Source organism: Urocitellus parryii, chromosome 3, assembly GCF_045843805.1.
Source record: "Urocitellus parryii isolate mUroPar1 chromosome 3, mUroPar1.hap1, whole genome shotgun sequence".
Classification (NCBI taxonomy): Eukaryota; Metazoa; Chordata; class Mammalia; order Rodentia; family Sciuridae; genus Urocitellus; species Urocitellus parryii.
Window position 1 is genome coordinate 10,870,231 of NC_135533.1, and position 26,867 is coordinate 10,897,097.

General features: G+C 39.9%; 2 protein-coding genes across 2 annotated transcripts; both read right to left on the bottom strand.

Moving 5' to 3' along the window:
* Positions 1-1,131: 1,131 nt before the first annotated feature.
* LOC113197157 (olfactory receptor 2A7-like) lies at positions 1,132-2,064 on the bottom strand. The gene has a single exon (XM_026409369.1). The coding sequence runs from the start codon at positions 2,062-2,064 to the stop codon at positions 1,132-1,134; it is 933 nt and encodes a 310-aa protein (XP_026265154.1).
* A 20,106-nt stretch (positions 2,065-22,170) lies between these two features.
* Positions 22,171-23,124, bottom strand: LOC113197166 (olfactory receptor 2A5-like). Its single transcript, XM_077795888.1, has 2 exons — positions 22,873-23,124; positions 22,171-22,827 (listed from the first exon to the last, which is right to left on the bottom strand). Exons 1-2 carry the CDS (start codon positions 23,122-23,124, stop codon positions 22,171-22,173), a joined length of 909 nt encoding a protein of 302 aa, XP_077652014.1.
* Between the last annotated feature and the right edge of the window lie 3,743 nt (positions 23,125-26,867).

Genomic DNA, 26,867 nt, shown 5'->3' on the forward strand with positions numbered 1-26,867 from the left:
CTTTATGCATCTTTCCCCACTACGGCTCAACAATTCTTTTCAATCCCTTTATAATTAAGTGAAAGAGTTTCATATTTGAGTAAAAAGGTTGTTTAACTTACCTCACATATCATAAGTAAAAATCGAATCATTCATTATTGGTCGGTTACTTATCACAACAATTACAGCCTGGTCTTATTGCTGGGATGGTCTCTGTAGGCTGTGATCATTTTCTATAGGAGAAGACTGACCAAACTAATGAGAAAAAATATGTGACTATTTTGGTGCCTCTCAGTCCCTTCCATTCTGCTTTCTTTCCCCACTTGTATGGATTTCTACCTGCCTTGGTCAGGCAAAGAAAAAGAAGGTCAGAGAAAGATCCCACCTGTCTACAGACTTATTGGCGTGACAAAGGCTTAGGTGTTCTTGTTGTTTCAGTTATATTCTCAATTATCTTTCCTAGAAGCCATAGCTCATGCTGTTATTACCTAAACTGATTACGACTTATAAAGAATTATTATCATAAGAATGTATACAAATGTTTCAGATATAGACTTATTTTGAAAGGAGATGACACTTGCTAAATTATAAATATTTAAGTAAAAAGATGTTATTGATTCCCAATTCCCATAAAGGTAAAAAGATATTATTGATTTCTCCCAATTCTCATATCTTAAATATTCTACCGATTTTTCTTTAAAATTTTGCCTATAAAACTAATAGAAAAATAAAATTTCTTTTCTTCAGGACATTTCATATAACCACATTAAAAATATGTTCTCTTGGGCAGGGATGTAGCTCAGTGGCAAAGCGCTTGTCTAGCATGCGTGAGGTACTGAGTCCAATCTTCAGCATTACCTAAAAATTAACAAATAAAATACAGACATTCTGTCCATCTACAACTACAAAACATAAAAAATTAAAAAAAAATGTTCTCAATGCAGCCAGTGAAAAGATAGTTTTATTAGTTGTGCAGCACCAACCTGCCATACTAGAGAGAGGAAAGCAGTGACTTTCTTGGGGGATGTCATACAGAAATTTCAGGAAGGTGGAAAGGATGCCCCAAGCATGTTGATGCATCGTGGGTAGGTATTGGATGAGATGACTTCTCATTTCCCCTTGGGCATGTGATTTTGTCATTCTCTACAACCCTCACGGTGTTCTCTCCTTCATGAGCATCCTCTTCAGAGCACATTTGACCTCCTTGTTCCTCAGACTATAGATCAGGGGGTTGAGCATGGGATTGAAAAGGCTGTGAAACAGCAGGAGATATTTCTTCTGCTCCTTGGAGTCCCCATGTTGGGGCCCAATGTACATGACAATGGCTGTACCATAAAAGAGTCCAACCACACAGAGGTGGGAGGAGCAGGTGGAGAAGGCTTTCTGGCGCCCCTCTCCCGACTGGATCTTCAGAATGGCACCCAGAATATGAGCATAAGATACTACGATAGAGGAGAAGGGCCCCACCAGCACCGTTGCTGCCCCAGCCAAGACCAGGACCTCATGGATGTGGGTATCTGCACAGGCAACTTTGAGAACAGCTAAAATTTCACAAAAAAAGTGGTTAACTTTCTGAGATCCACAGAAGGGCAATGGTAGGAGTAATATTAAATGAACTAGGGCCAAGGAGACTCCTAAAATCCAGGAAGTCACTACCAGGCCGATGCAGACTCTCCAGCTCATGATGGCAGAATATCGAAGGGGTTGGCAGATGGCCACGTACCTATCATAGGACATCATCACCAGGAGGAGACATTCTGTGTGTGCGAAAGTCAAAAAGAGAAAGGTCTGGGTCATGCAGCCCCCAAAGGAGATGGGCAGGGCGGGGTCCAGGAGATTCAGCAGCATCCGGGGCACTGTGTTGCAGGCATAGGCGATGTCCACTATGGCCAGGTGGGAGAGGAAGAAGTACATGGGGGTGTGCAGTCTGGGGTCCAGGCAGCTGAGAGCCAGGATGGCCCCATTCCCCAGCAGGGTAAAGGCGTAGAAGAGAGAGAAGAGCCCAAAGAGGAGCACCTGCATCTTTGGGCCAAGTGAAAATCCCAGGAGGAGGAACTCTGTGACCATAGTCTGATTGCCCACCATTGCCTTGTGGAGGAAACAACCAAGTTCACCACATCTGAATGTCTGAGCTGAGTGTTCAAACATGATACAACTGTGTGTGTCTTTGTTTCCTAAGGAAATGACCTTTCATGACATTTATGGCCTGTTAGACACTTATTAAGGGAAAATTATGTGTTCCAAATGAAACAGAAGAAAGGTTGTCATGTATGAGTTAAATGCTAATATTGTCTTACCTTATTCGGTAAATTTTACCTTTATTTGCAAATGGAAGTTCAAAATCTGTTAATACTTAAAATACCATCACAGGAGAGGACCCAGTTTTCAGTTTGTGGTGATTATATCAGACATTATCCTATGAGTATTCCTGCATTGCAGCTTATGAATCTCCTCATGTGCACATGTGCTGGGGCCTTACACATCTTCATGAGGATGGAAGGGGATGAGGAGCAGCAAGTCAATTATCCTTCTATCAGATTTTCTCACAAATTTGCACCTTCAAAATATGAATTATTTGTTAGACTTGGGATTTCTTCAGATAGAATACAGATGAACTAAGTGAAGAGAATAGGAGATTGCTAAGATTTTGACTGGATTTACAATGAAGACATTAAACTTTTGACTTTGTATCCACAGTTGGTTTACTCTGTTGTCTCTGCTCAGAATATGTTACCCCTGGTAGATATCACACTTGATATTCTATATTTATAAATACACCCATGACCTTGTCTACACCTGGAAATTTGAAAAGTATTGCTACATCCTATAGTAAGAAATATCTGCCCAAAATGTACACAACAGAATACATGTATTTACTTGGATCCTTATTGTATATAATGTGTTTTAAATGTTCTCTTTTATTCTAGTCTCTTATACTCCATTTCATTGGTAAAAATGCTGGTCAACTGATTTTTGTGATGGGTCATAGCCTGCAATTTAAAAAACTATTGATCTATATCTAAGAGTAGAGGTAAAGCACAATAGTCTCATATTTGTAGAATCTTTAACATTGCGTTATAGCTTTTGAGCTATAATGTAAAAAGTAATTATTACTTACAGTGAATCTGTTAAGTATTTTTGTGACTAATTAGATGTCTTAAAACCTTTCCACGTAGAGTGGGTTTCCTGAGGTTTGCATTTTGACTTTGAAAACCACTGCTTCTGCTTACTTTCTGTGTGACTGTATAGCCTTTTTCCATCCTAAATCCACGGGAATTGCACATTCAAAAATAAGAATCTCAGAAAAATTCATAATAGAGTTGGTCAGTCTCCCCTTCATATTTTTAAGGTTAATATTTGAAAGGTTTCCTAAGCAAGAGTGAGCAAACCTGTGCCTTGATTCAGAGGAACTATCAGAATTCACAGTAGATGGCAAATGAGAGAGAAGATGATCTTAGTCCGAGAGAGAGCTCTTTAACCATTGGAATCACTCCATGAAACCTGGTTGTTTGATTAGGACTAAACTTTATCCCTGTGACTATTTAAAATCAGAGATTGATCGAACATCTATTTGAGATGGGGTCCTGTGTCATATAAGGTGTTGTACTAGGACAACAGGGTCCAAACTTCAGTGGGCAGAAATGTATAGAAAAGTGTTGATCCAGGTCCCTTCAGCATTCTTATAATAGTTAGAACCCGGTAAAGATAGCAATCATATTTCTAAAAGTTCCTATGATGCAAGCATATAACAAAATAAAATTAAAGAAACAAGGGGTATTTCTTTATCTTTCTCCTAATTTCAAGTATCTGAAACACAAAATATAAAATCTATAGATATTTGTTAAATGTATGCTATGTTTTGCAACATGTTTCCGTAAAAGTATCTATTTGCTGGCACATGTAACCTTCTTATTAAAAAGACTCACAAATATGATCATTCTCTTGTCTCTTCCTTTTAGAAAAATGAATTCAAACTAAAAAACAAACCTGTCAGCATGCTCCTTTTCTTCTATCATGTAAATCCTTTTTTGTAGTCCATTAGTGTATAAAAACTGCTAATTTCATGAGGCAATAAAAACTTTTCCAAGCAAATCTAAACCGTCTGTTTTTTTTTTCTTAAAATTTAAACATAGAATTCAAAGCAGATGCATCACTGTAAATAACTCATATTAGGTACATCTAAAAGAGTTGATAACTTTTAGATTACCCCTGTGTCTTAGTTTATAATTGGCAGAACTTCTGCATTAATAGACATTTACTTTTTGTATTGTGCTCGCATTATCGTCTGTCTGAAATTATAGAATGAGTATTAGTTAAAGTATGAAACTTATCTTAGACATTCATCTAAAAATGAGAAGACAAGCAGGATATGAGCTGGAAGAAGCCTCACAAATCGGTAAACAAAGCTGTCAGTGTGGAAAGTTTTCTTCCAAGGAGAATCTTGTATAAATGCCCCAACAGACTAGATTTCTCTCTCTGAGCACTAATTTTATTCTCCGCTCAGCTCAGTTATTTCTCAACATACTCTGAAAGTTCACAGAGGGCGAGGGGAGGAAGTTCCATCACACACGGTCACCTGCTCCCTCCCAGGGAAGAGGGTTCTCACTGTGCTCCACACTGGTCTTCCCTGGAGGGGCCGTCAGGACAAGATGGTGCTGCTGACCATGTCTTCTTCACTCACTGCAGGGTCCAGATTAAGAATCACAGATTTAAGAAAAAATCAGATGACTTTTAGGAAAAGATCCTTTATACTTTAATTTCCATCATCTTGGATTTATTATGGTTTCAAGAACTCCAAAATTCCCCTCCTTGGCTTCCAAATAGATTAACTGCTATTTAAGGCAGGTGGAGCCTATATATATTTCCATCCTTTCTAATGTTGACTGAGTTTTCTGTTATACCTGACCTGAACAGGTATCTTGTATGTGTGTGTGTGTGTGTGTGTGTGTGTGCGTGTGTGTGTTGTCAAGTCTCCACAATGAATACAATTCATAAAATAAGATCAGATAACAAGACCTATAGGAACTATGTGTTCATGAGTCAAGGAAGAGGGTAGAATATCCCAATGGGACTTGTTAAACATTATTTTTAGAATTTAACTGTAGTACAAACAAGGAAGGAACATCTCACCAAGAAACAATCTCTATTCTTTAATTTGTGGTGGTTTTGAGCCCAAGAGAGGAAGAAATACCAAGATCTCTCGAGGCCTGTGACTTCTGCTGTTCTCTGTTCCTCCTGAAGCAAAATGGACTGTGCCTGTTTTATAATTTGAGCGACTGTGACAATCAAATTGTGCCATTGTGGTTTAAATGTCTGATCTTAAATGTCTTGATCTAAATTTAAGTTCATGCTCAGAAGAGGTAAAGCATAGTTTCCTAAATTAGTTATTTTCATTTAAATGTCAACCAACTATGAAATTAATCAATTTTACCTGGAGAAACGTGACCTGCAGTGGGTTTGTAGTCGGTTTTTGCCATCGTAGCTACTCAGTAAGAGGCTTGCTAGGAAGTGGAGTCCAGATGCATGGGAGAATGTGGCTCCTTAGCATTCATGCCCAAGGCCACCTGGTGTCCAGAGAAGAGAGGTCACTGTTAATTGTATGTTGCTCATGGTCCACTTTGCTAAACATAGAATCTCGTCTGTTTCCTTTTCTCCTTGTGAATTTCTAATTCACTAGTGTAAAAGGCTCTCCTATTTGCCTCATAATATTTTGGGCCCTCAATTCTAATCTGAAAAATAATTGTTTGATTTTTTTTAAATGCTGCATTTAGGTAGTTAATCCTTTATCCAGGATTTTTGCATTTATATTTACTTTTGAGACTTAGTCAATCAATTCCTTTTCTTCTATGGTTCTTCTTCAGTTTTGTTACCAAAATCATACAAGCTGCTAAAAACAAACTGCAGAGTCCTTCCCCAAACCATTTCAAAAGTTTTAATATGAAAATTAGATGTTCCTTGAAGATTGGTATAATTTTCTTTTAGAAATAGATGACTTGATATTCTTTGGTAGGATAATTCTGAAAATCAATTCAGTGTTTTGAGCACTTATTACATGAATTTTCTATTCCTACATAGTGAAGCTTATGTAATCTTCTAATTTTTAGACTTACTGAAATGGATTTTATAGATAGTGTTCTATTATCATTTTAAAACCCTCTGCATTTTAATTGTATGGCTATGTGTTCCTGATATTGTCTATATAGGCCTTTTACCCTTTTATTGGGACCAGTCATCTATTTTATAAGCTTTACTTCCTCCTCTTACCCCTCCTCCTCTTCTTCTCTCCCTCTTTTTTTTTTAAATATAGATACTGTGAATTGATCCCAGAGGTCACTTAACCACTGAGCCCCATCCCAGCTCTTTTTATTTTTTTACTTTGAGACTGGGTCTCACTTGTGTAGGGCCTTGCTAAATTGCTGAGTCTGGCTTTGAACACGTGATCTTCCCATCTCAGCTTCCTGAGTCCCCGGGATTACAGCCATGGACCACTGTGCCCAGCTAACTTTTCTTACTCATAAGATCCAAGTTTCTATTTTAATGATCTTAACATTTCCTTATTTTTATAATAAAGATTGCACACACACACACACACACACACACAATAGTCTACCTTTAGTTAATTCTCCATTTTATCTTCCCAAGTTCAATATTTAACTTATTCCTTATGTTTTTTATTTTTAAACAAATATAACCTGTTATTTATTTACTTTTTCAATCATTTTAACTATAGACCTCAACCTTGACATTTATAACTTCTACCATTGCTAACTTCATCTTTAAAAGACATATAGTTTTTCATTTTCAGATTTTCAAGTATTTTTATTACATTTTCATTGTTAGCTTTACATTTATTATTACTATGGTAAGAGAATAAATCCTTGTGCTATTGACTCTGAATATTTTAGGGGTTTTATTGCTTTACATATAGTAGATTTTTGCAATTGTTATATTGGATTTAATGTAATATATAGACTATTTCTTCATTATAAGAGTCTTCATATATCTATTAAATCAAGTTTCATAATTTTGTTTTTCTAATATTGTATTTTTTTTCAATTTTATCTATCAATTTCTGAGAGCCTTCTGCTAAGTTCCCCCAAATAATGTTAGGTTTGCTAATCTTTTCACTAGTTCTGTTTTTCCTCTAATTCTATATCAAGACTATGCATCTCTAAACATATGTCAGATTGCTTCGTTTTCTTCTTGATAGCCTGTTTCTTTTGTGCCATCAAGTGCTTCTCTTTATATGGATTAATGCTTCTTTGCTTTAGATAAACAAATGCAAATGTCTGGCTGATATTTTTATTGCTTTGTCAACTTATTAAATATTTAAACAGGATAAGTTGTATTCCCAGGCTCTTTTTCATGATTGTGTCTTAGCTGCTCTTATAAATAATATAAAACTGCATTTTATGGGTTGTAAAAATTCAATATGTGCCAGTTGCTGTGGTGCCTGCCTGTAATCCTAGCTACTAGGGAAGCTAGGGCAGGAGGATTGCAAGTTCATGGGGATGTAGCTTAGTGGTAAAGTGTCCCTGCATTCAATCCCCAGTGCAAAAATTAAAAAAAAAATCCACGGAAAGATAGGAGAATATAGTCTATATTCATTCAATATAAATATTGAGATACTGGGTCTTTCAAATATTTATGTTTTCTGATGTGCATCTTTTTTTCTTGGCTTTTATGTTTTTTCTCTTCTTTCTGTTGCTGTATAAAGAAACTTATGAAGCCTCATCATTATTTGCCTGCACTTAGTGATCAATTTCTAAACTTATTGGGCAGGTTCACTCAAGGTACAGGTCACTCATCCACCCTCCTATAATTAATTGGGTCATCTTGCAACATACCAGGTAAGTTAAGAAACAATTTATGGTAATCTTCTTGTTCATCCACTCCCATACCTGCTTAGATTTTTTTTTTTTTTTTTTAATGATCACTTGTATAACTGACCCACTTTTCTAACTCGTCTTTGAATCAGCATGAATCCATCGACAGGAAGCACACTGAGATTTCAACCATGTTTTGTATAACAAGGAAGTTTAATGGAGGTTGAAGAAGGAACACAGCAGAGGAAGAGCTTGGACTCACAGGTCTAAGTGCACAAAGAGCAGAGGTTAGGGTGATTGGGGTGTGGAAGGTCAGAGTCATCCCCACAGGGTTGTGACTTAAACCGCTGAGGGGAAGGGGAATCCCAGCTGGCACTGTTGTACCAAATTGACAGTCATGAGAATGATTCAGAAATGTCAGAAAAAAAGGTTGGGGAGTGGAGCTGCTGTAATTGACAGTGTGAAAAGTTGGGGAAAACCTGACGAGAATAGCAAGCAAGCAGAAGGGGCAAGTTCCCTTTCCCCTTGTCACAGCTTCCCATCTCCCTCAGCACCCCGGGCTGGTAGAACTCAAGACAACTCCCAATATCTAAGCTATGAAACCAACCTAGTGCTCTTCAACAATTGAATGGATAACGGAATGTAGTACATATACATAATATATAATATATATATGTATATATATATATTATATATATATGTATTACTCAGCCATAAAAAAGAACAACTTTATGATTTTTTGCAGGCAAATGGATAGATCTGGAGACTATCATGGGAAGTGACATAAACGAATCCCAAAAAATCAAAGGTCAAATGTTGTCTCTGATATGCAGATGCTAACACAAAACAAGGGGCAGGAGGGGAAGAATAGAAGTTCAGTGGATTAGACAAAGAGGAACAAAGAGAAGGGAGAGGGATAGGAATAGAAAAGACAGTGGAATGAGCTGAACATAACTTTCCTATGTACAAACATAACTTTCCTATGTACGAATATACGAATATACCACCAGTGAAACTCTGTATCAGGTACAACCTCCAGAATGGGATCCTAATTAGAATACATCTTAATTCGTGGATGTAAAACCTGTCAAAATACACTCTACTGTCATGATATCTAAAAAGAACAACCACAAACTAAATAAAAAACAAAAAGCTCAAGTGAAGTTGGCCAGCAGAGGACAAAGATACCTTGTGGAGCTTCTGCACCAGTGTTGTCACAAAGCAAAGAATGAACCTACAAGTTTGGAGAAGAAAGGCCACAGTTAAGTAAGGAGTTCAGTCTACCCCTTCGGTGGCTCAGCATTTTAAACACCCTTTTATAAACACTCTAAAACCTAGCCAATAGCAGCTCTATGGTTTGGTGGAATATGATGTAAATAGCATCTGTATACACAAGGATGTTTTTACCTTCTCACTGAGAAGGCGAGGTCACAAAGTCCCAATGATACTGTCTCCCTCTGGTGAGTGGCAGTGGCCACCTCCACTTCTGGCTCACGGTAGTTCCTATAAATGTTCTATCTAAGGGGTGTTTTCTATCACTTGCTGATTTCTGGATCTCGGCTCTTTCTATGGAGGGACTTTAATGCACTCACTAAAATCATGCCTCTTCCATTGGAATAGTTATTTGGTTACTCTTCACCTTTTCACCTCCACCAATGATAAAAACATCTTCAAAAAATAACTTACATGAAGATGGAATAAGTACAGCTCTTTCCCCTTTTTTTCTACCTGACCCTTCTTCTAAGACATCAAGCTTTCTCTTAAGGACATCTTTCCTGGTGTCTAGCTTACAAGTCCTTCTTTTGTATCATTTTTTATTCTCCCACTGTTCATATTACATCCACTTTAAAATAACAAGCTACTTTATTCCTCAAATATATGAGTAAACTAGATTTCTAATCCTAAAAGGGAATATTCCTTAACCCAGTTATGGCAAAGGGAAGCAAAGCAACACAAAATAAAAACAATTTGAGCCAGGCATAGTGGCATACCCCTGTAAACTTAGCAACTCAGGAGGCTGAGACAGGAGGATCACTGGTTCAAAGCCAGCCTCATCAATTTAGTAAGGCCCTAAGAAACTTAGAGAGACCTTGTCTCAAAATTGGAAATAAAAGGGTCTGGGGATGTGGCTCAGTGGTCAAGCACCCCTGGGTTCATTCCCTAGTACCAAACAAGTGTGTGTGTGTGTGTGTGTGTGTGTGTGTGTGTATGTGTGTGTGTGTCTGTATGTATATATATATATATATATATATATATATATATATATATATATATATAAATATATATAAATCAGGCAGCTCCCAGAACAATTAAAACAGTTTCTAGAACTCTGGTTAACAATGTGGCCTGACAGCATTCATATAAAAATGGAAATGATGCAAAAAAACAATGCATGTGGTTACAGCTTTACTATCTAATTGATTACAGGGCCCCTGCAATCAACCAGAGCTCAGTTACTATGACTAAACTCTATATTGTTTTTGTTGGTAAAGATGGCTCCTGGAGCGCTTCTCTTCGGGAGCTCAGGTCCCTGAGGCACTGAATGGCGCATGAACCATCACCTCCAATCCCTGTGAATGGCGCGAACTTTCAATGGCGCACTTCCAATCCCCGAAGTGGTGCGAACCCTAGGCCAATGAAGAAGTAGCAGCCGACTCGCCTTGCTCCTCCTCATCCTGCATTGAGCTCATCATGCTCTCTCTCTTACTCTCCCCCTCTCCTCTCTCCCTCTCCCCTCCCCCCTCTCTCTCTTCCTCCCTCCCTCCCCTTCTCTTCTGCTACTGGCCGCTACAGTCCTGCTAATAAAATCTCGGACAGGTAAATGGTTGTTTTGGCTGGTTGAGTTTATGCAGCTTTTCCACTGTTCCTTACAGTTTTGATCAGCTGGGCCCAGGACAGGTGTGCAGTCCAAACCCATGGCCTCCCATGACTTGTAACACTAGGTACTAAGCTTTCCAAGTACCTGTTGTTAAATTTGCCTTCTTGTGCTCTGGGTTTATAGTAATATTATTTGGTTATTTCTTTTATTAAATAAACGGAGTTGACATATTTCTCAATAATTATCTTCATTCATTTTTGCATGTATATAATGAAATATTGCATACTTTTCTGTGAAAATCCATAATTTCGGTATCTTAATTAAAATGACAACTTATATCATTAAAAAATTCTGAGAATTCATTGATAAAGAAGGGGGTGGCCTGAGTGTGTAGGAAAATGACATAAATCTAAGGTTCTCATTTCCACAACTAGCCACATGAACACACCATGGAATTTAGAACACTGTTTTATGTTACCCAGAGGTAGCATGAAAACTTTTAAGAAAAACTATCACAAGAGCATCAAACTAGCTCTACTACCCTGAACTTTAAAGTTCCCACCTGTAGAAGTTTATGTTTGAGAAGTGCAATTAAAAATATTTAAATTGCAAGGTGTGGTGGTGAATCCTTGCTACTTGGGAAACTGAGGCAGGAAACCTCAAGTTCAAGTCCAGTCTCAGTAACTTAGTGGGACCCCATCTCAGAATAAAATAAAAAGGGATAGGGATATAGTTCAGTGGGTGAGACTAGTCTAGCATGTGCAAGACCCTGGATTCCATCCCCCACCAACACCCCCTCCACAGACATACAAAGCTCATATTGTTCTCCCAGATAATGCCCCAATCATCAAATCCTGCTTCAATTTTAAACTTAACACCACAACAAGTTTCATCTATCAATTCAAATTCAAGTTACAGCAGCCTACACCCTAAGGCTTTCACAGCCAGTATCTGCCAGGATATCTGTACAGCTGTGTAAGACCCTGAAACAGCCTGTCCACTGCTTCCCTAAGGGCCTCAGGCAGCTGGCCTGCTTACCGAGGTCTATGTTGCTCTGACCAGATAGAAATCACCACTTGCAGGTGTAAATAGGCAGCTCGCCTGAGGACAAAGCTGCATACACTATATCGACTCACCTATGCTACTCATTAGACACTGACCATTTTTACTTAAGCCTTAATCCCGTAGCAGCCAGCCTAGGTCACACTAATTAAAAATCAGTTCATTATTAGAAAAATATTCATTCACATAGGCAAATGCAAATCACCAAGATCCATAATGAAAATACTCCTAACTTGGCTGATTTAAGTTGTAAACCTGGGTAGCCAGAGGGTGGGACTTTAAGGACATCAATAAGTAGCATTCCCCTACAGGCCTCATAATGAGAATTGGTTGAAGTATAGATTCAAGAATAAAACAGATAAACAACAAAATAGAATTTTTATTATTGAAAAAAAAGACTATATGGAGGATGCCGTTTGGATGTGATACCCAAGTAGGTTTGCTAATCCCTTAGCCTGAATGAACTCACTGCCTAGTCAGAGGTTCCCCTAACAGCAGGTCTAAGAAAAATCTACAGCCTGGGGGATGGGCAGAAGAAAAACAAGAGCTTCCTGGGAACAACTGACCCCTGGAAGGGAAGGCGGAAGGAAGATGGGGATCCATGCATGTTGTTTCCTTCTCACAAACTGAGAAATTTGCAAAGCTCCTCTACCCACAATTCCCCCCACAGAAACAGGAAGCTGGGGAGAGGAAGCCCCTGTACCACCTCCACCACACACCCCCACTCCAGGCACACAAGTGACCTATCATGCTTTTCAAAAGATTGTATAGGTAGTTACCGTCATTCCCAGATTAAGCCTCAGTTTAAGGCCATATGTGTCATAAATACGGTGTCTTCCTGTTCCATAATGACACTCACCACATGTCACTCTCCTACATGTCCAATCAGGGCCTGTGAGGCCAGGGGCTTATCAGCATCAATGTTCCTGCACTAAAGGTTGCCTGATTGATTTATAAAGTACATGCTAATCCTGCCCTATGATTTTAATAGATTTCACTCTAGAGAAAAACTTGTTACTAAAAAATTAAAATATTTGCATTATTTTTAATAGAGATAACTACTATGAGTAGCTTTCCTACAAGTGTCACATTTTTTTTTCTGTCTGCAAGCAAATCAAATTTTATGAATATTAAATGGGAAGCTACCAAAAAAAAAAATTCTTAAAGCCCAATTCAGTTGTGCACAGTTATAATCCCAGCTACTCAGGAAGCTGAAGAAGAAGGATCTCTAGTTTGAGGCCAGGCTAGGCAACATAACAAGACCCTGTTAAAATAAAATTAAAAGGGCCAAGGATGTAGCTCAGTGGTAGAGCAAGTTCCTAGCAAGTGTAAGGTCCTGGGTTTGCTGCTCATTACTTGAAAAAAAAATCTTTAAATTTTTACTAGATTGTAAATAATCAAAATAAAAAGGTTTTATAGGAAATAAAATTAGCAATGAAGGTTAAATTTCTATGGCAAGTGATTAACATGCAGCTAATGAAAACTGATTTAAAATTATGTCAGTTCATTCTTCTGGAAAATATTTGGCTAAACAAATTTTGGTCTTACAAATGCTTCTGGTAAGTTTCACAGTCATGGTCTTAAAGTATAGAATAAGAAATCCAGGGCTCAGTGTGGTGGCACACATCTGTAATGCCAATGGGCTGGGACGCTGAGGCAGGAGGATCATGGGTTCAAAGGCAGCTTCAGCAAAAGTGAGGCCCTAAGCAACTCAGTGAGACCCTGTCTCTAAATAAAATATAAAATAGAACTAGGGATGGGGCTCAGTGCCCCTGATTTCAATCCCCAGTACCTCACCCCCCAAAAAAAATTCAGAAGAAGAAAATCATGAAAGGGAGCCTTTATTATACTCCATTATATTCCATATTTGGTACCATAGTATATTACCAAAAATTCAAGGTAGAATGAAAACTTTAAAAGCCAACTTTTATTCAAACAAAACATTTACTTGCCTATCCCCAGAATTTACAAACACAGTGGCTTGTGTTTTCTTGAGTAGGTACCATTTTATGCTCCTCCTCTTCGTTCTTCTTCCTCCTCTTCCTCTCTCTTCTGTCCCAAATCTTGGGCTTCCTTATCACAGTCATCATCATTATTGTCAACAACTTCTCCTGGCTAAATAGAACCTCAATCCCAGAATCATACTCAGAGAAGGAGCATCCATCCCAGTTCACCCTTTGGAATTCCACCATCAGAAGCTTCAGAGAGACCAGAGGGTTTGAAACGAGAATCACTGGAAATCTTCCTATTCTTTGAACACTTATACATCCCTTGCATTTCCACTGTTTATTAATGGTTTTAGAATGACTTTATTTCTACCCAATCTATCTGGAACACTGTGTGGCCTATAGTATGGGGCCTATTGGAGAAGAGGGGTGAGAGTCTCCTGGGTCTGATATCACATTTTTGTGCCATGTCAACAATTCATTTGTTCTTCACTGAGTTCAAAGAGACATCACCCTGGAAGACATCTGGGCTCATCAGAATCTGACGTTTTTTACTAGAGCTTATTTTAGGATTTCAGGGTAGGTTCATCCTATCCATGAACATGTCAACTATTCTTGAAAGCAATTGATTATTATTCTTAAAAACTGTCAACAAAAAAATAAGGCCTTTCTGGGGAGTCTTAAAAAATACCAACCCTGGGTTTCATCTCCAAGAACTTATTTAAGTCATCTATATATGCCCAAGTGTCAGAATTCTTTAAGGCTCCCTGATCATTTCAATGGTCAATCAACCACTTTGGGGCTGGGGGGCTCACCACTTTATTTTCACTTTCATTTTCTTTTACAATCTCACTATACCAGATATGCACTGACTTTATTTTCTGTAGGTTCATAAACCACATAGATAGGTCTTATTGCTCACCTAGTAGATCAGTAGAGACCGCTATACATTCATCTTTTATGTGTGTCATGCTTCTTGAAAATTTTTGATGGCATTAACTGGGTGTTAATCCATGCTTAAACATCTAATTTAAGCATGGATCAGATGTTGTTATTGTCATTTGTTGTCAAGGTTAACAAAACACAATGCCCTCAAGTGAAAACCTAAATTCTCATTTGCAAATGGAATACCCTCAAGGATAAAACAGAGCTCCTTGGAGAGGGCTTGCTTGTTCTGCCCTCTCCTCACCTCACTCCCCTCCTCACCATCCTGCCCCAACTGTCCCTCATCTTGTCTGCCTTATTCTTACATCCTCACCACCTCCTCCTCACTACCTTCCTCCTCTTGATGGGTCTGTTCATCTCTGGATTCTTGAGTCTCAGCTCACTTAGCAACTCGCTTCTATCCCCACTTTTTCCTCCTTCCCCCATCTGTTGCCCTGTTGGATGGACTTGCTCTCAGAGTACCCAGTCAATGGCTGGATCAGGATAACTGGTCACCATGGAAGGTCAGGAGAGCTACTGAGCTGACAGAGACCAACAGCCGTCACTCATGAACCTGGGTTGCAAGGACAACAGGGTTTGTCTCTGGCTGAAAGTCTGGAGTAGCCACTCAGAAGTGGGTGACAGAGCTGGCAGCTAGTACAGCTACCATAAGGATGAGCCCCACAAGCAGTCAATATGGTCTACATTTAAAAACAGTTCTTCTTCTTCTTCTCCTTCTTCTTCTTCTTCTTCTTCTTCTTCTTCTTCTTCTTCTTCTTCTTCTTCTTCTTCTTCTTCTTCTTCTTCCTTCTTCCTTCTTTCTTCTTTCTTCTTTCTTCCTTCTTCTTCTTCCCCTTCCTCCTCCTCCTCCTCCTCCTCCTCCTCCTCCTCCTCCTCCTCCTCCTCCTCCTCCTCCTCCTCCTCCTCTTCTTCTTCTTCTTCTTCTTCTTCTTCTTCTTCTTCTTCTTCTTCTTCCTCTTCTTCCTCCTCTTCTTCCTCCTCCTCCTCCTCCTCTTCTTCTTCTTCCTCCTCCTCTTCTTCCTTCTCTTCTTCCTCCTCTTCTTCCTCCTCCTCCTCTTCTTCCTCCTCTTCTTCCTCCTCCTCCTCTTCTTCCTCCTCTTCTTCCTCCTCCTCCTCCTCCTCCTCTTCTTCTTCCTCCTCCTCTTCTTCCTTCTCTTCTTCCTCCTCTTCTTCCTCCTCTTCCTCCTCCTCCTCCTCCTCCTCCTCCTCCTCCTTCTTCTTTTTTTTTTTTTGTACAGGGATTGAACCCAGGGGTACTTAACCTCTGAGCCACATCTTCAGACCTTTTTGTTTTATTTATTTATTTTAAATTTTGAGACAGGGTCTCATTAAGTTACCTAGGGCCTCACTGAGTTGCTGAGGCTGGCTTTGAACTTGTGATCCTCCTTCTCAGCTTCCTGAGCTGCTGGGATTACTGGCGTGTGCCACCATGCCATGTTGCAGTTAAATTTTAAGTTATGAATGTTTCTAGTGCAGTCTACAATCAAGCATGGATCAGATGTTGTTAGAAGTGAATTTATATTTTACCTGTTGATAATTTTGACTGTTTTTTTTTGGGGGGGGGACAGCTTCTAAAAATGGACTTGAAGGTCATTCTACAGACCCAGTTCTCCCCCTGACCACGTTCTTATCCCTCTCCCTCCAGCCCTGACTCTTACATTAGTGGTTTATTACTATTCCCCTGTAATCATTCAGGACTTCATCTTCCTAATCACATCAAGGACCTTACTGTGACTTAATTACTCCTTGATGCTACTTACTTCTACCTGCATAGCAACTACGAGGTTTTTTCTCTTTTGTTTGCTTTCCACAGCTTTCTTTACTAACATGTTCTATTAATGTGCACTGGGTATGTATCTTAACGTATATTGAAATTCTTGTTTTCTATCCAGTTTTACTCATCAGTAATACTTCTTTTGAAGGTGATATAAGGGAGGGGGGTCATTTTTACTTGACTTTTTCTTTGTCATTTTAATTTTTCTCTTTCTGGAATGATAGTTTAGCTGAGTATGAAATTATAGAGTAACAGTTTTCCTGGTTGTGTTAAATATTATTTTCTGACATCTGGTTTGCTTCAGGGAAGTCTGCTATTATTTATTATTATTTTTTATGTATTTTTTTTTCCTCTGAGGCTTTGATTATTTTTTTCCTCCTTAATATTCTGTTCTTTCATTATAATATGTCCAGATATGGATTTTTCACCATGTAGCTTGATATTCAGAGTACTCTTTTGTTCTGAGAATTCATCTATTAATCAAAAAAAAAATCTCCACAATGATGTGTTTTCCCATTTTTTATCCATATGATAAATGAATATTGTATCTCAATCTAGCTTCTCAGTGCTTTTTATTTCATTTTCTTTTTTTAAAAAGGTGTCTTATTATACTATTCCACCTTCTGTTTCACAGTTTTTCTTCTTCTAATGTGTTTCCTCTAGCATTTACCCTGTTTGTTGATCCCCACCCCCATAACAGGAAATTTAGTCTCTATTATTTTAGGGACTATATGTTTTATTTATAAAACGTGTAACTGATATTTTTTGAGATCCATCTATTCTTTTCTAACTCCTTTCTTCTTCTTAACTCCTCAGCTGCTTAAAGCAGTTGTCATGCCTTAAAAATACTCTATTTATTTACCTGTTTAGAACATACAATATTTATCATATCATTCCTAAAGACAAACAATGAATGTCAGTAGAAGTGAATTTATATTTTACCTGTTGATAATTTTGACTGTTTTTTTTGGGGGGGGGCGGGGACAGCTTCTAAAAATGGACTTGAAGGTCATTCTACAGACCCAGTTCTCCCCCTGTCCACGTTCTTGTCCCTCTCCCTCCAGCCCTGATTCTTACATTGGTGATTTAGGACTATTACCCTGTAACAATATTGAGCATACTGAAGATCTCTACAGCTGGGTGGGTGGGTGGACTCCATGTCTGTCTGTAGTAGGAAGCAGGGGTTCTCTTACAGGTAAGGCAGAGTGTGATGGTGCAATTTCTGGTCTCCATTAGTAAGCAAAGAAAGTCCCTCCCACCCGCCCCCAGATTCTATTTTCAAGAAAAGGCCCCACCTCGATTCCCAGTTATCGCATGAAGCACCCAGTTTCCTAAGCAAAGCTCTTCCCACTCGGGCCAGCTGCCAGATTCTGCTGAATCACAGTCTGCATTTAGGCTTTGTTTCTGGTCGGCAGAGATTTTTACCTTGGAAGCTGGCTTTGTCTTTCTCATTCTTCTTTCCTGGTTTATCTGTCACTGCTCTGTGTTTCAAGCAAAGTCTTTGAGCAACTACCACTGGAGATCAAGTGAATATTTTAAATGTGAAACCACAACTGTTTAGGAATGAAGTGGTGGTTGTGGAAATTACGTTGAGAGAACCCCAAATATGGACCTTATCCAACTCCTTCTTCCTACTTGAGTATTTTCTTTTGATAAGGAGAGCAAGACAGAATTTTGACACAGGAAACATCCTCTTTGCAATTTAAAAGTCTTTGAACATCTACAAGTTTGTTTAAAATCAGTTTAAACTTTCTGACATCAAGAAAATAAGATGAAAGACTTCTGCAAAATCATAAAATGTTTAATACTGAAAAGGCATTAGAGAGAACCTATTGCAAATGCCTGTTCAATGTGTGTATAGTTCAACCAACACTTGTCATTTATAGCAAGTGCACACCAATTCAAAGGCCTCATTGATGGATTCTTTATGATGCTAGAAAAGAATTTATGTCATTTATTTTTAACTCTACCTCCCTAATAAGCCTACCTATTGATATGGCTTTTCCCTCTGAAAGGCAATAATAAGTCACTTTTATCTCTTATGGGATGTTCTGTGGAACATATGAAGACAGCTATTTTTTCTTATTTGTCTTCTCATTCCCAGGTAAAACATTTGCATTTATTTAAAAAAAATTCTGTCTATTCATTCACTTATTTGTTCTCCCATATATTCCTAATCTCTCTGGCATCCTGACCACTAGTAAGGCGTAGGCAACTATGAGTACTAGCATTCAGCCAATGAACAGGGTCCCACAACAGCGAGCTTGTATCTCTACATATAGACCCTGCATTTCCTAGTGGAAATGGCACACAGTGATGAGAATTCTTAGTATGAAGGTAAGAGAAAAAAATACAACAAAGCTATAGACTAATTATTTTTCTGTTTATTTTCTATCCTAAATGCTATCTCAAGAATCTTTTGGGAATTTTGCAGCTATGTATAGAATGTAAAAATTCATAAAAGCTTTCTTTTACAGCTTATCTCCCATCAGGAACAATGAAAACTATTTCATTCCAAACATTTTATGCATTTCCTTCTACCTCTTTGACGGAGACCTTCCCCAAACAAAAGAGGTTAAAAAACTTGTAAACTCATAAAGATGAAGTTTTTTGAGACATCTTTTCTTCTAAGTATTGTAATAATTTATGAATTACTAGAGTACAATTGATTTTTATAGTGCTGTAGTTGTTTAGTCATGAATTTTACCAGTACTCTGTCATACTGGGCGATCTTTTCATTCTCATTATCCTTATACCTTCCACATCAAAAAATATACAAATCAGATTCACATGCATTATATCATTGACTACCCATAACAGTTGTGAGAAGTACCTAGGAGAAGCATTAGTATCCACACCTGATCTCAGATGAAACTCAGGATTGAGGAGACTAAGTCATAGTTAGAAGCAGACCTATCAGTAAGCCCCAGCACAACTGAAATGAAAATTGAAGCTAACAAGTGTCTCAGCTCAAGCCTATGCTTAGTCCCATCAGCACAGAGCTCTGGTCAGGCAGCTCCATCCAGAATCTGCACATGGGGGCTGGGGATATAGCTCAATTGGTAGAGTGCTTGCCTCACATGCACCAGGCCCTGGGTTCAATCCCCAGCACCACACAAAAAAAATCAGCACACAAGTAAAGCAGGGAAGCTCATTGGGAAAGCATTCATAGCACAGAAAAGGAAAACAGATGGGTAAATTTGATGAGAGAGAGAGAGAAGACCAGAACTATCAGCATGATAGGATACTGAGGATAACATGATACTTCTAGTTCAGACTGCCCCCTTTGAGGCAATGCCTTGTGGGATCATGTGATTTTATGGAAAGGCATCAAGAGGGAGATACTATTGGGGAATAAGTGGGCCACCAAGATGAGGGTGTCTACTCTGATCCTGGGTGATAATGATTTCCCCAAAGACAAGCCAGCTCAAGATTATATTCTTTCTGGTCTTGAAGCTTTGGACATGGCAATGTGTTATATTTTCTATTCTAGACTTCGGCATCATGTGCCTGTTGGGCCCTACTCATGTTGATCTAAAATCTGTGCTGTTTGGGCAAGAAACATAAGAAGCAATGTTGGTCAGCAATAAGCACAGTCCATGACTCCATCTCAATTCTGCACTGTCACTGGCTGTGTGGCGTAGGACAAGGGGCTAAAGCACTCTGAAATGTTGATTCCTTATCTAGTGAACAAAGAAAATGATATCTACTCCACTGAGTTACTGGTAAAAGATGGGGTGACGTTTGCGAAGCACTCAGTAGAGAGTTTTCATCCTCTCTATTCTATTTATTCCCAGCCCTTTGAAAACTGTGACTAATGTTGGAAGAATAAATAGAAGGAGGTCAAGCAGTGAAGTATAATTTATTTATTAAGGCCCAGGTTCAATCCCAGGTTCAATCCCACCACCACCACATCATCATCATCATCCAAGAACTCAACAATTCATAGTAACTTCATCTTTAGGCATTCCCTGCCTGCCCATACACACACAATTTATTATTGGTGAGTGTGTGTGTCTCAGAGCCATTCAGGGGTGCTAGACAACAATTCTTTTTAATTCTTCTATATGAGTTATCTTCTACAGAAGTTTGGTAGTTTTGGCTTATTTTTTTCCAAGCATTTTTGAACTGAATGAGAATGAATGCCATCCCCTGATTTCTTATCATGATCCCTAAATGAAGAATTCTGAATCCAAATCTATGGTGTATGCTTTATGTTAGATAAACTACTGTATATTTTTATTCTTACCCTTCCCTTTTAGAATTTTAATCAGAATACAAGGTATACATATATTAGAGAATATAATAATTTTTCTAGGAAGAGTTAGAAAATCCTTGTTATATGAAAATATTGCCTTTTTGCTTACTACTTTCAGAGTAGGGTACAAAATAATTCCATAGTGCTTCTAGTTGCATTAAGGGCCAGTATTTATTTCCTTATTCAGATTTTTATCTTTAGGGCTCAGAGCAGGATTTGTAGAGTTCTGTGGGCTGGGAAAGACTCACACTGTGGAGATAAGAATCATAAAGATGACCAAAGGCCAGATGTTTGCTCAGATAGACAGAGAGGCAGAACAGCTTGCTACTCGACCTTTTGAGAACTGAAAGGGGAAGAAAATGCATTGAGTGAAGGTGGGAGGAAAACATTGCCCCTTTGCTTCTTTATTTCCTGAGAACAGAAAAATAGAGAGTGACAATTATATGTAAAAAAAAAATATGGTGAAAAATAGGAAGATCTACAAGCATCAGGTAATAATATAACATCATCACAAATCACACTGGAATGGCATGTGACAGTACATGTTAGGGAACACAGCAGAGCATTCTGAGGACCCCATACTTTTGTGTTAAGGAACCACTCGTCACTCTGTTGACCACTTAGGTCCTGTTCTTGGTTAAAATAAAACCAATTACTCTTTCATGTCATTCTGACTGCACAGGTGCAGAAAAAGTGATTTATGTCCCCTGGAGTAGGTGCCCTTGGCAGTGTTGTGGGAGTTTGTCAAAGTCCTTATGAGACCTGTGATATATCGTGCTAAGTGATAGTCCACAGTGTTTTATCAAGATATCCTTTTTTTTGGAGTGTTTCTTTCTTGGCAAATTTTTCCCCTCATATAATATTTTACTTGATCAGCATAATAATGAACTGCCATTCACATTTAATTTTGTCATCTGAATTCCAGAGAAGGTAACTCCTTAATAACTTCCTCTCATAGTTACTCCAAATGTACAATCTTTCTAAACCTTTCCTAACTAGTGAAACAGATTAAGTGGAGATGAAAGAAGAAAGAAATCATAAACTTAAACCTCACTTTAGCTTTTCTTAAACACAGACCTCAGAGGCTCATTTAGATGACTTTCCAGGGTAGAAGTTCTGGATCACACTCTGTCTCTACTCAAGCCCTCTCCACACCCCACAGGGGCTGATCGACCCAGGCTGCTTAGCCCTGTGAGGGTACGTGCACATCCGCAGCAGCATACATCCTGGGACACTTAGCATGTCTTGGGGCAATAAGGGAAAGGGAAATCATGGAGGAATTTAAGAGAAAATTTCAGGGAACTATGCCTCAGAAGATCAGAAGCCACTGTGGGGTGGATCTGGCAGTAGGAGTTCATGGCTGCTTGCCCCTATGCTTCACCCCACCTGACCCTTGTCTCCATGCCTGGGTTCTCTGTGCCTTTCTGCTATGCTTTGTCGTCATGTCAATGCCCTGTGTTTAGGGACAGCATGTGATCGTTCCTGACATCATAAATCTAAGAAGTGAGTAGCTGAGGCATTGGCATCCCGGCCCTACCTCACAGAGAGCACATCTTTTACCTTCAAGGTGCCCCGCCATCTCTCCACCTTGATCTCTCCTTCCTCAGCACCCTCCCCAGGGCACCCTTGACCTCTGCGTTCCTCAGGCTGTAGATCAGGGGGTTCAGCATGGGGTTGAAAAGGCTGTAGAACAGGGAGAGGATCTTCTGCTGCTCCTCAGGGTGGCGGGACTGGGGGGCCATGTACATGACGATGGCGCTGCCAAAGAAGAGCCCCACCACACAGAGGTGGGAGGAGCAGGTGGAGAAGGCCTTTCTGCGGCCCTCCCCTGACTGGATCCTCAGGATGGCCAGCAGGATGCGCGTGTAGGACACCAGCACCCAGCACAGGGGCCCCACCAAGATGAACACAGAAGCAGCAAAGATGACGACTTGGTTGAGCCTGGTGTCGGCACAGGCCAGCTTGAGGACAGACAGGATCTCACAGAAGAAGTGGTTGACCTCGTGAGGCCCACAGAAGGGCAGCCTCAGGATGAGGACCACGTGGACTAGGGCCAGGAGGGAGCCACATACCCAGGAAGCAGCAGCCAGGATGGTGCACACTCTTCGGCTCATGATGACAGCGTAATGTAGGGGGTGACAGATGGCTACGTATCGATCATAGGACATGGCCACCAACAGGAGACATTCCGTGTGAGCAAAAGCCATGTATAAAAAGGTCTGCATTAGGCAGGGAACAAAGGAGATGGTCTTTTTCTTGTTCACAAGGTTTGCCAGCATCTTGGGGACATTGTTGGAAGCATAGGACATGTCGACGACGGCCAGATGAGAGAGGAAGAAGTACATGGGTGTGTGCAGCCTGGGGTCCAGACAGATGAGCCCCAGAATGGCCCCGTTCCCCAGCAGGGTGAAGGCGTAGAAGAGGGAGAAGAGCCCGAGCAGGAGCATCTGTGTCTTTGGACCGATTGGAAATCCCAGAAGAATAAACTCTGTGACCCATGTCTGATTTTCTGTCATGCCCTTGTGACAGTACCTCTATGGTCACTGCTGTGGCAGTGAGGCGTGTGCTGAGGACCAAAAGCAGATCTGGATTAGACAGTAAATGGAAATAGAGGGTTCATGGTGCACACCATGTGCCGACTCAGCAATCTCTTTCAGTCATTATGTCAAATCGTTTCATCCACAGAAATGCAGAAAGAAAACTTACTTTAGATAACTCACATAATAAGCGAGCCCAGGTTGTCATATGTTATTTAATTTTCTGCAGAATTTTGCTTATCTTTGATTGGAAAATCCACATTTTTACTATGGTGGCAGTTACAGAATAAATTATCTTTTCAGAATTACTAGTCATGCAAGTAATTCTGAAGGGACCCTAACCCTATGTCATGTGTTTTCACTTTCTCTGTTTATTTAGTTTTCACATGTTGTCCCTACTTTCTCTTCATCAGTTGATTTTCTCTCATTCTGTAACTTAGGCAAAGTACATTGCATATAGTGGGTGCTCAATAAAGGGCCAAAAATAAATATATGAATGAAGGGATGAGCTTTACAAAGGCAATTTCGAAGAGATCTGTTTCTCTCGGCCTTTACTAGTTTTAGCAAGTGAAACTTGCGTTAAGTATTTTACTTCCTGATGCTACCCGGGATAATCTGGCTTTTTTCCTTCTGGGCATAAGCAAGGAGTAACACCATTAATCTGGACAGCATTCATGGAAGTCATCCCTGATATTCTCGAGATAAGTGGCTGTTTGTGTAGGGTTGCCGCACCCTATTCTCACCCCTGCTACCATCCCACCCTCTTGCAGGGCTGTTTTTTTGGGGGGTCTGAGTAGTTGCTATTTCTGAAACAGCGACCCAAAGTTGGACAACGCCTACACAGTTACTGAATAGATGGGTGGATGGACAAACGGTCTCATATTAGGAATAACAGCCAAAGTTTATATCCTGCATTTTAATGAAGTCTCTTAAATTTTCTTTAATTTTAGTTCTGGCAGCCATCTTCTCAACCATATGGCCACAGGACCTCAGAAAGGAAGAACCCAAAAGTTCTATAGAAGTTTACAGATACTGATGACTAAGGCTCAAAGGGCAACTGATGCCTACACCTTGCACATGTCAACCCTATCTTCAGCTCTGAAAACTTCCTGCTCCTAAGTTGGCCCTGTATCTCCCATTTGGTGTACTGACTTCTGGAGCCTTTCCTTCCTCCAGACCCCAGCTTCTCTGAACTACCACATTTTGCAAAACATCCTCTACTTTCTGTGGTCCTAGCTCTGGTCTTGCCTCAGAAATCTCATTAGATTTAGGGCAAACTGCACAGAGATCAAGGAAACTTTTGAAGGTCATAATTTAGGATCTTACTCTTTCCGGCAGCTTCTGAAGAGAGACCTTCCTGGGTGCCAGAGTTGTCACTAATCTTGATGCAGGCTGAAGCAGGGACGGGGCTTGCTCCGTGGCAACACCAGAAATGCAGCTTTTACGTGGAGGCCATCTCTACCGCGCCCTTCCAGATCATCTCTAGGGACCCCTGCAGGGACCAGGATGCACAGCGCTCAGATTCCACCTGCACCAGGAGAACCCACTGTTGTTTATCATTCTGTCTGCATCTCTGTGGGCCCTGGGGATGGACTTTCAGAAGCAAGGGAGCAGTGGGTGATGACTGAATACCCAGCTGGATCTATACAGTGAAACCCTTCTAGTAACAAGGACATGCAAACTCCCGGGACCACTTTGCAAATCATACTCCCCAAGTATTTGGATGGTGACGGGTTCACGGGTCCCAGCCTTGGCCCAGAAGGAATAGGGGAATGAAGAGGAGGTGGAGCATCATCCTCATGAGATGAGAACTTGAAAATCCCTCCCTCCTTGGGTAATTCTAACTTAGATGTTGGCAGCAAAGAAGAAAGACTTCTATCAACCTCCACACTGTGGTGAGACGTGTTCTGAGGCCTCTCTATGTAGAACTTGAGATTAGATAAAAGATCTAGGAATTAAAGGAAGTCAGAAGTGACAGCCTATCCTCAGAGAGGTGTCCTGGGAGAAGCCCTGGTGTTTAGAGGGTGGCATGAGACAGATTCACATCTTCACTATGACATCCTCATGAAGTTCAGTGAAACTTCTGATGAGTCAGGCTCAGGAATTCTATTTAAACTCTCATAATAAAAGAGAAGACTTAAACATAATAAAAGAGAAGAAGTTTTAAACTTTTCTGATTGTCTTTCTTATGTGCATGTCAGTGATGCGTGCAGTGTGTGTGTGTGTGTGTGTGTGTGTGTGTGTGTGTGTGTTTGCTACTTGGGTAAAGTGTTGGAGATGAGCATCTACAGTTAATGTGTTGGATCCCACTTGGTTTTTTACTTGATAGAGATACAGGTTGCAGATATGTGAGCCTGGTGTTCACTGGTCATAAGAGGGGAAGGAGCTACGTCCATGATTCTTGCTCACAGACTACCAAGCACTTAGAGCAGGCCTATCTCCATGGACTGAGTAATAAATCTCAGAAAGTAATTATCCTGGAACTTCAGGGGGAGTGTTAAGGAGAATTTACATGCAATGATTAAGAAAATAGTCAAAGCACTGGAAAAAAAAATAAATGTATTGGCCAAAAAGTGGAGAATTACAGGAAGTATTACCATGCTTCTCAATTATCTATAAATTATTCAAATAGGCATATTTATGTCCACAAACATCTGTGTAGATGCTTAATGCTTTTCTTATTCGTGTACTAATTCACCAATTCAAATTACATTTATTGAGCATTTTCTGTGTTTGGGCATTGCCCTAGACTCTTAAACACTCTTCGGGAAGGTCTAGGATGGATAGGATATGAAAGCTGTGCTCCAGCGTATAAGGAGGGCATAGCAAAAGAATGATGTGGAGAGGGGTCAGGGACCAGCGTCTGCACCACACCAGGTGCTGCACTTCATTGTGAATGAAGAGTAGCATAATGTGGCTAAACATGTCATTACAGAGATTGCTCATTGGTTAATGTGGAGGAAGCTTTAAAGGGAAAAGATCAGAGACTGTGAGTGGAGCTGTCTGGTGAGTGTCTGTGTTTGAGTGACAGATGAAGAGTACCTGAACTAAGGTGGAAGTCCTGGGGATAGCAGGAGGAAATGGACGTGGCACATAGTCCACAGTCTGTGGGTATGTGTGGATACAGTTTGGGTCATAACGAAGAATCTTGGACAGGATTTGAGGTAACATGATAAAATATAGCAAAAACAATGGATCTCCCCCACAAAATAACAATTATTATGAAGCTGAAATTTTGAAGTTCAAGTGTTGACTACTTCAGAGTCTCCATGACCCACTCTTCCCCTGCCTACCCATCGCTAGGAAACAGAATATGAAATAACATGCAGACTATTTAATTAGAGATGCTAGTAACTTAGTTACTCCTTCTTCGTTTTAAGAAAAATTTGACTTTAATTCTAGTTTGTCTTCCCTCATTCAAATAGATTGTAGGTTGATCTTTAATAACATTGACTAAATAAGAGGTCCCTTCCAAAGCTCTGATACAGAATTCCTTGCAGCCGTGTTGACATCCCTCACTGAACGTGAGCTGGGCCTAGCTAACACCTTCCACATCCAGGAGGCTCATGCTGTGGGCCCTTGGCAGCGTGGGGAGCAGACAGGACTCCTGCATGCTCTCCAGTCCTGGACTGGAGAGCATGTCACTGTAGTGGACTAGAGCAATATAAATATACCTTTCCTCTTCTTGAAAACAACTTGCATAAGCGTATAAAATATGTGAA

Bases quoted from the DNA above. Each gene is read 5' to 3' on its own strand.
- LOC113197157 (XM_026409369.1), bottom strand. From the start codon at position 2,064: ATGGTGGGCAATCAGACTATGGTCACAGAGTTCCTCCTCCTGGGATTT.
- LOC113197166 (XM_077795888.1), bottom strand. From the start codon at position 23,124: ATGACAGAAAATCAGACATGGGTCACAGAGTTTATTCTTCTGGGATTT. The intron at 22,828-22,872 runs GTGAACAAGAAA...TGCCTAATGCAG, and splicing joins CCAAGATGCTGGCAAACCTT to ACCTTTTTATACATGGCTTT.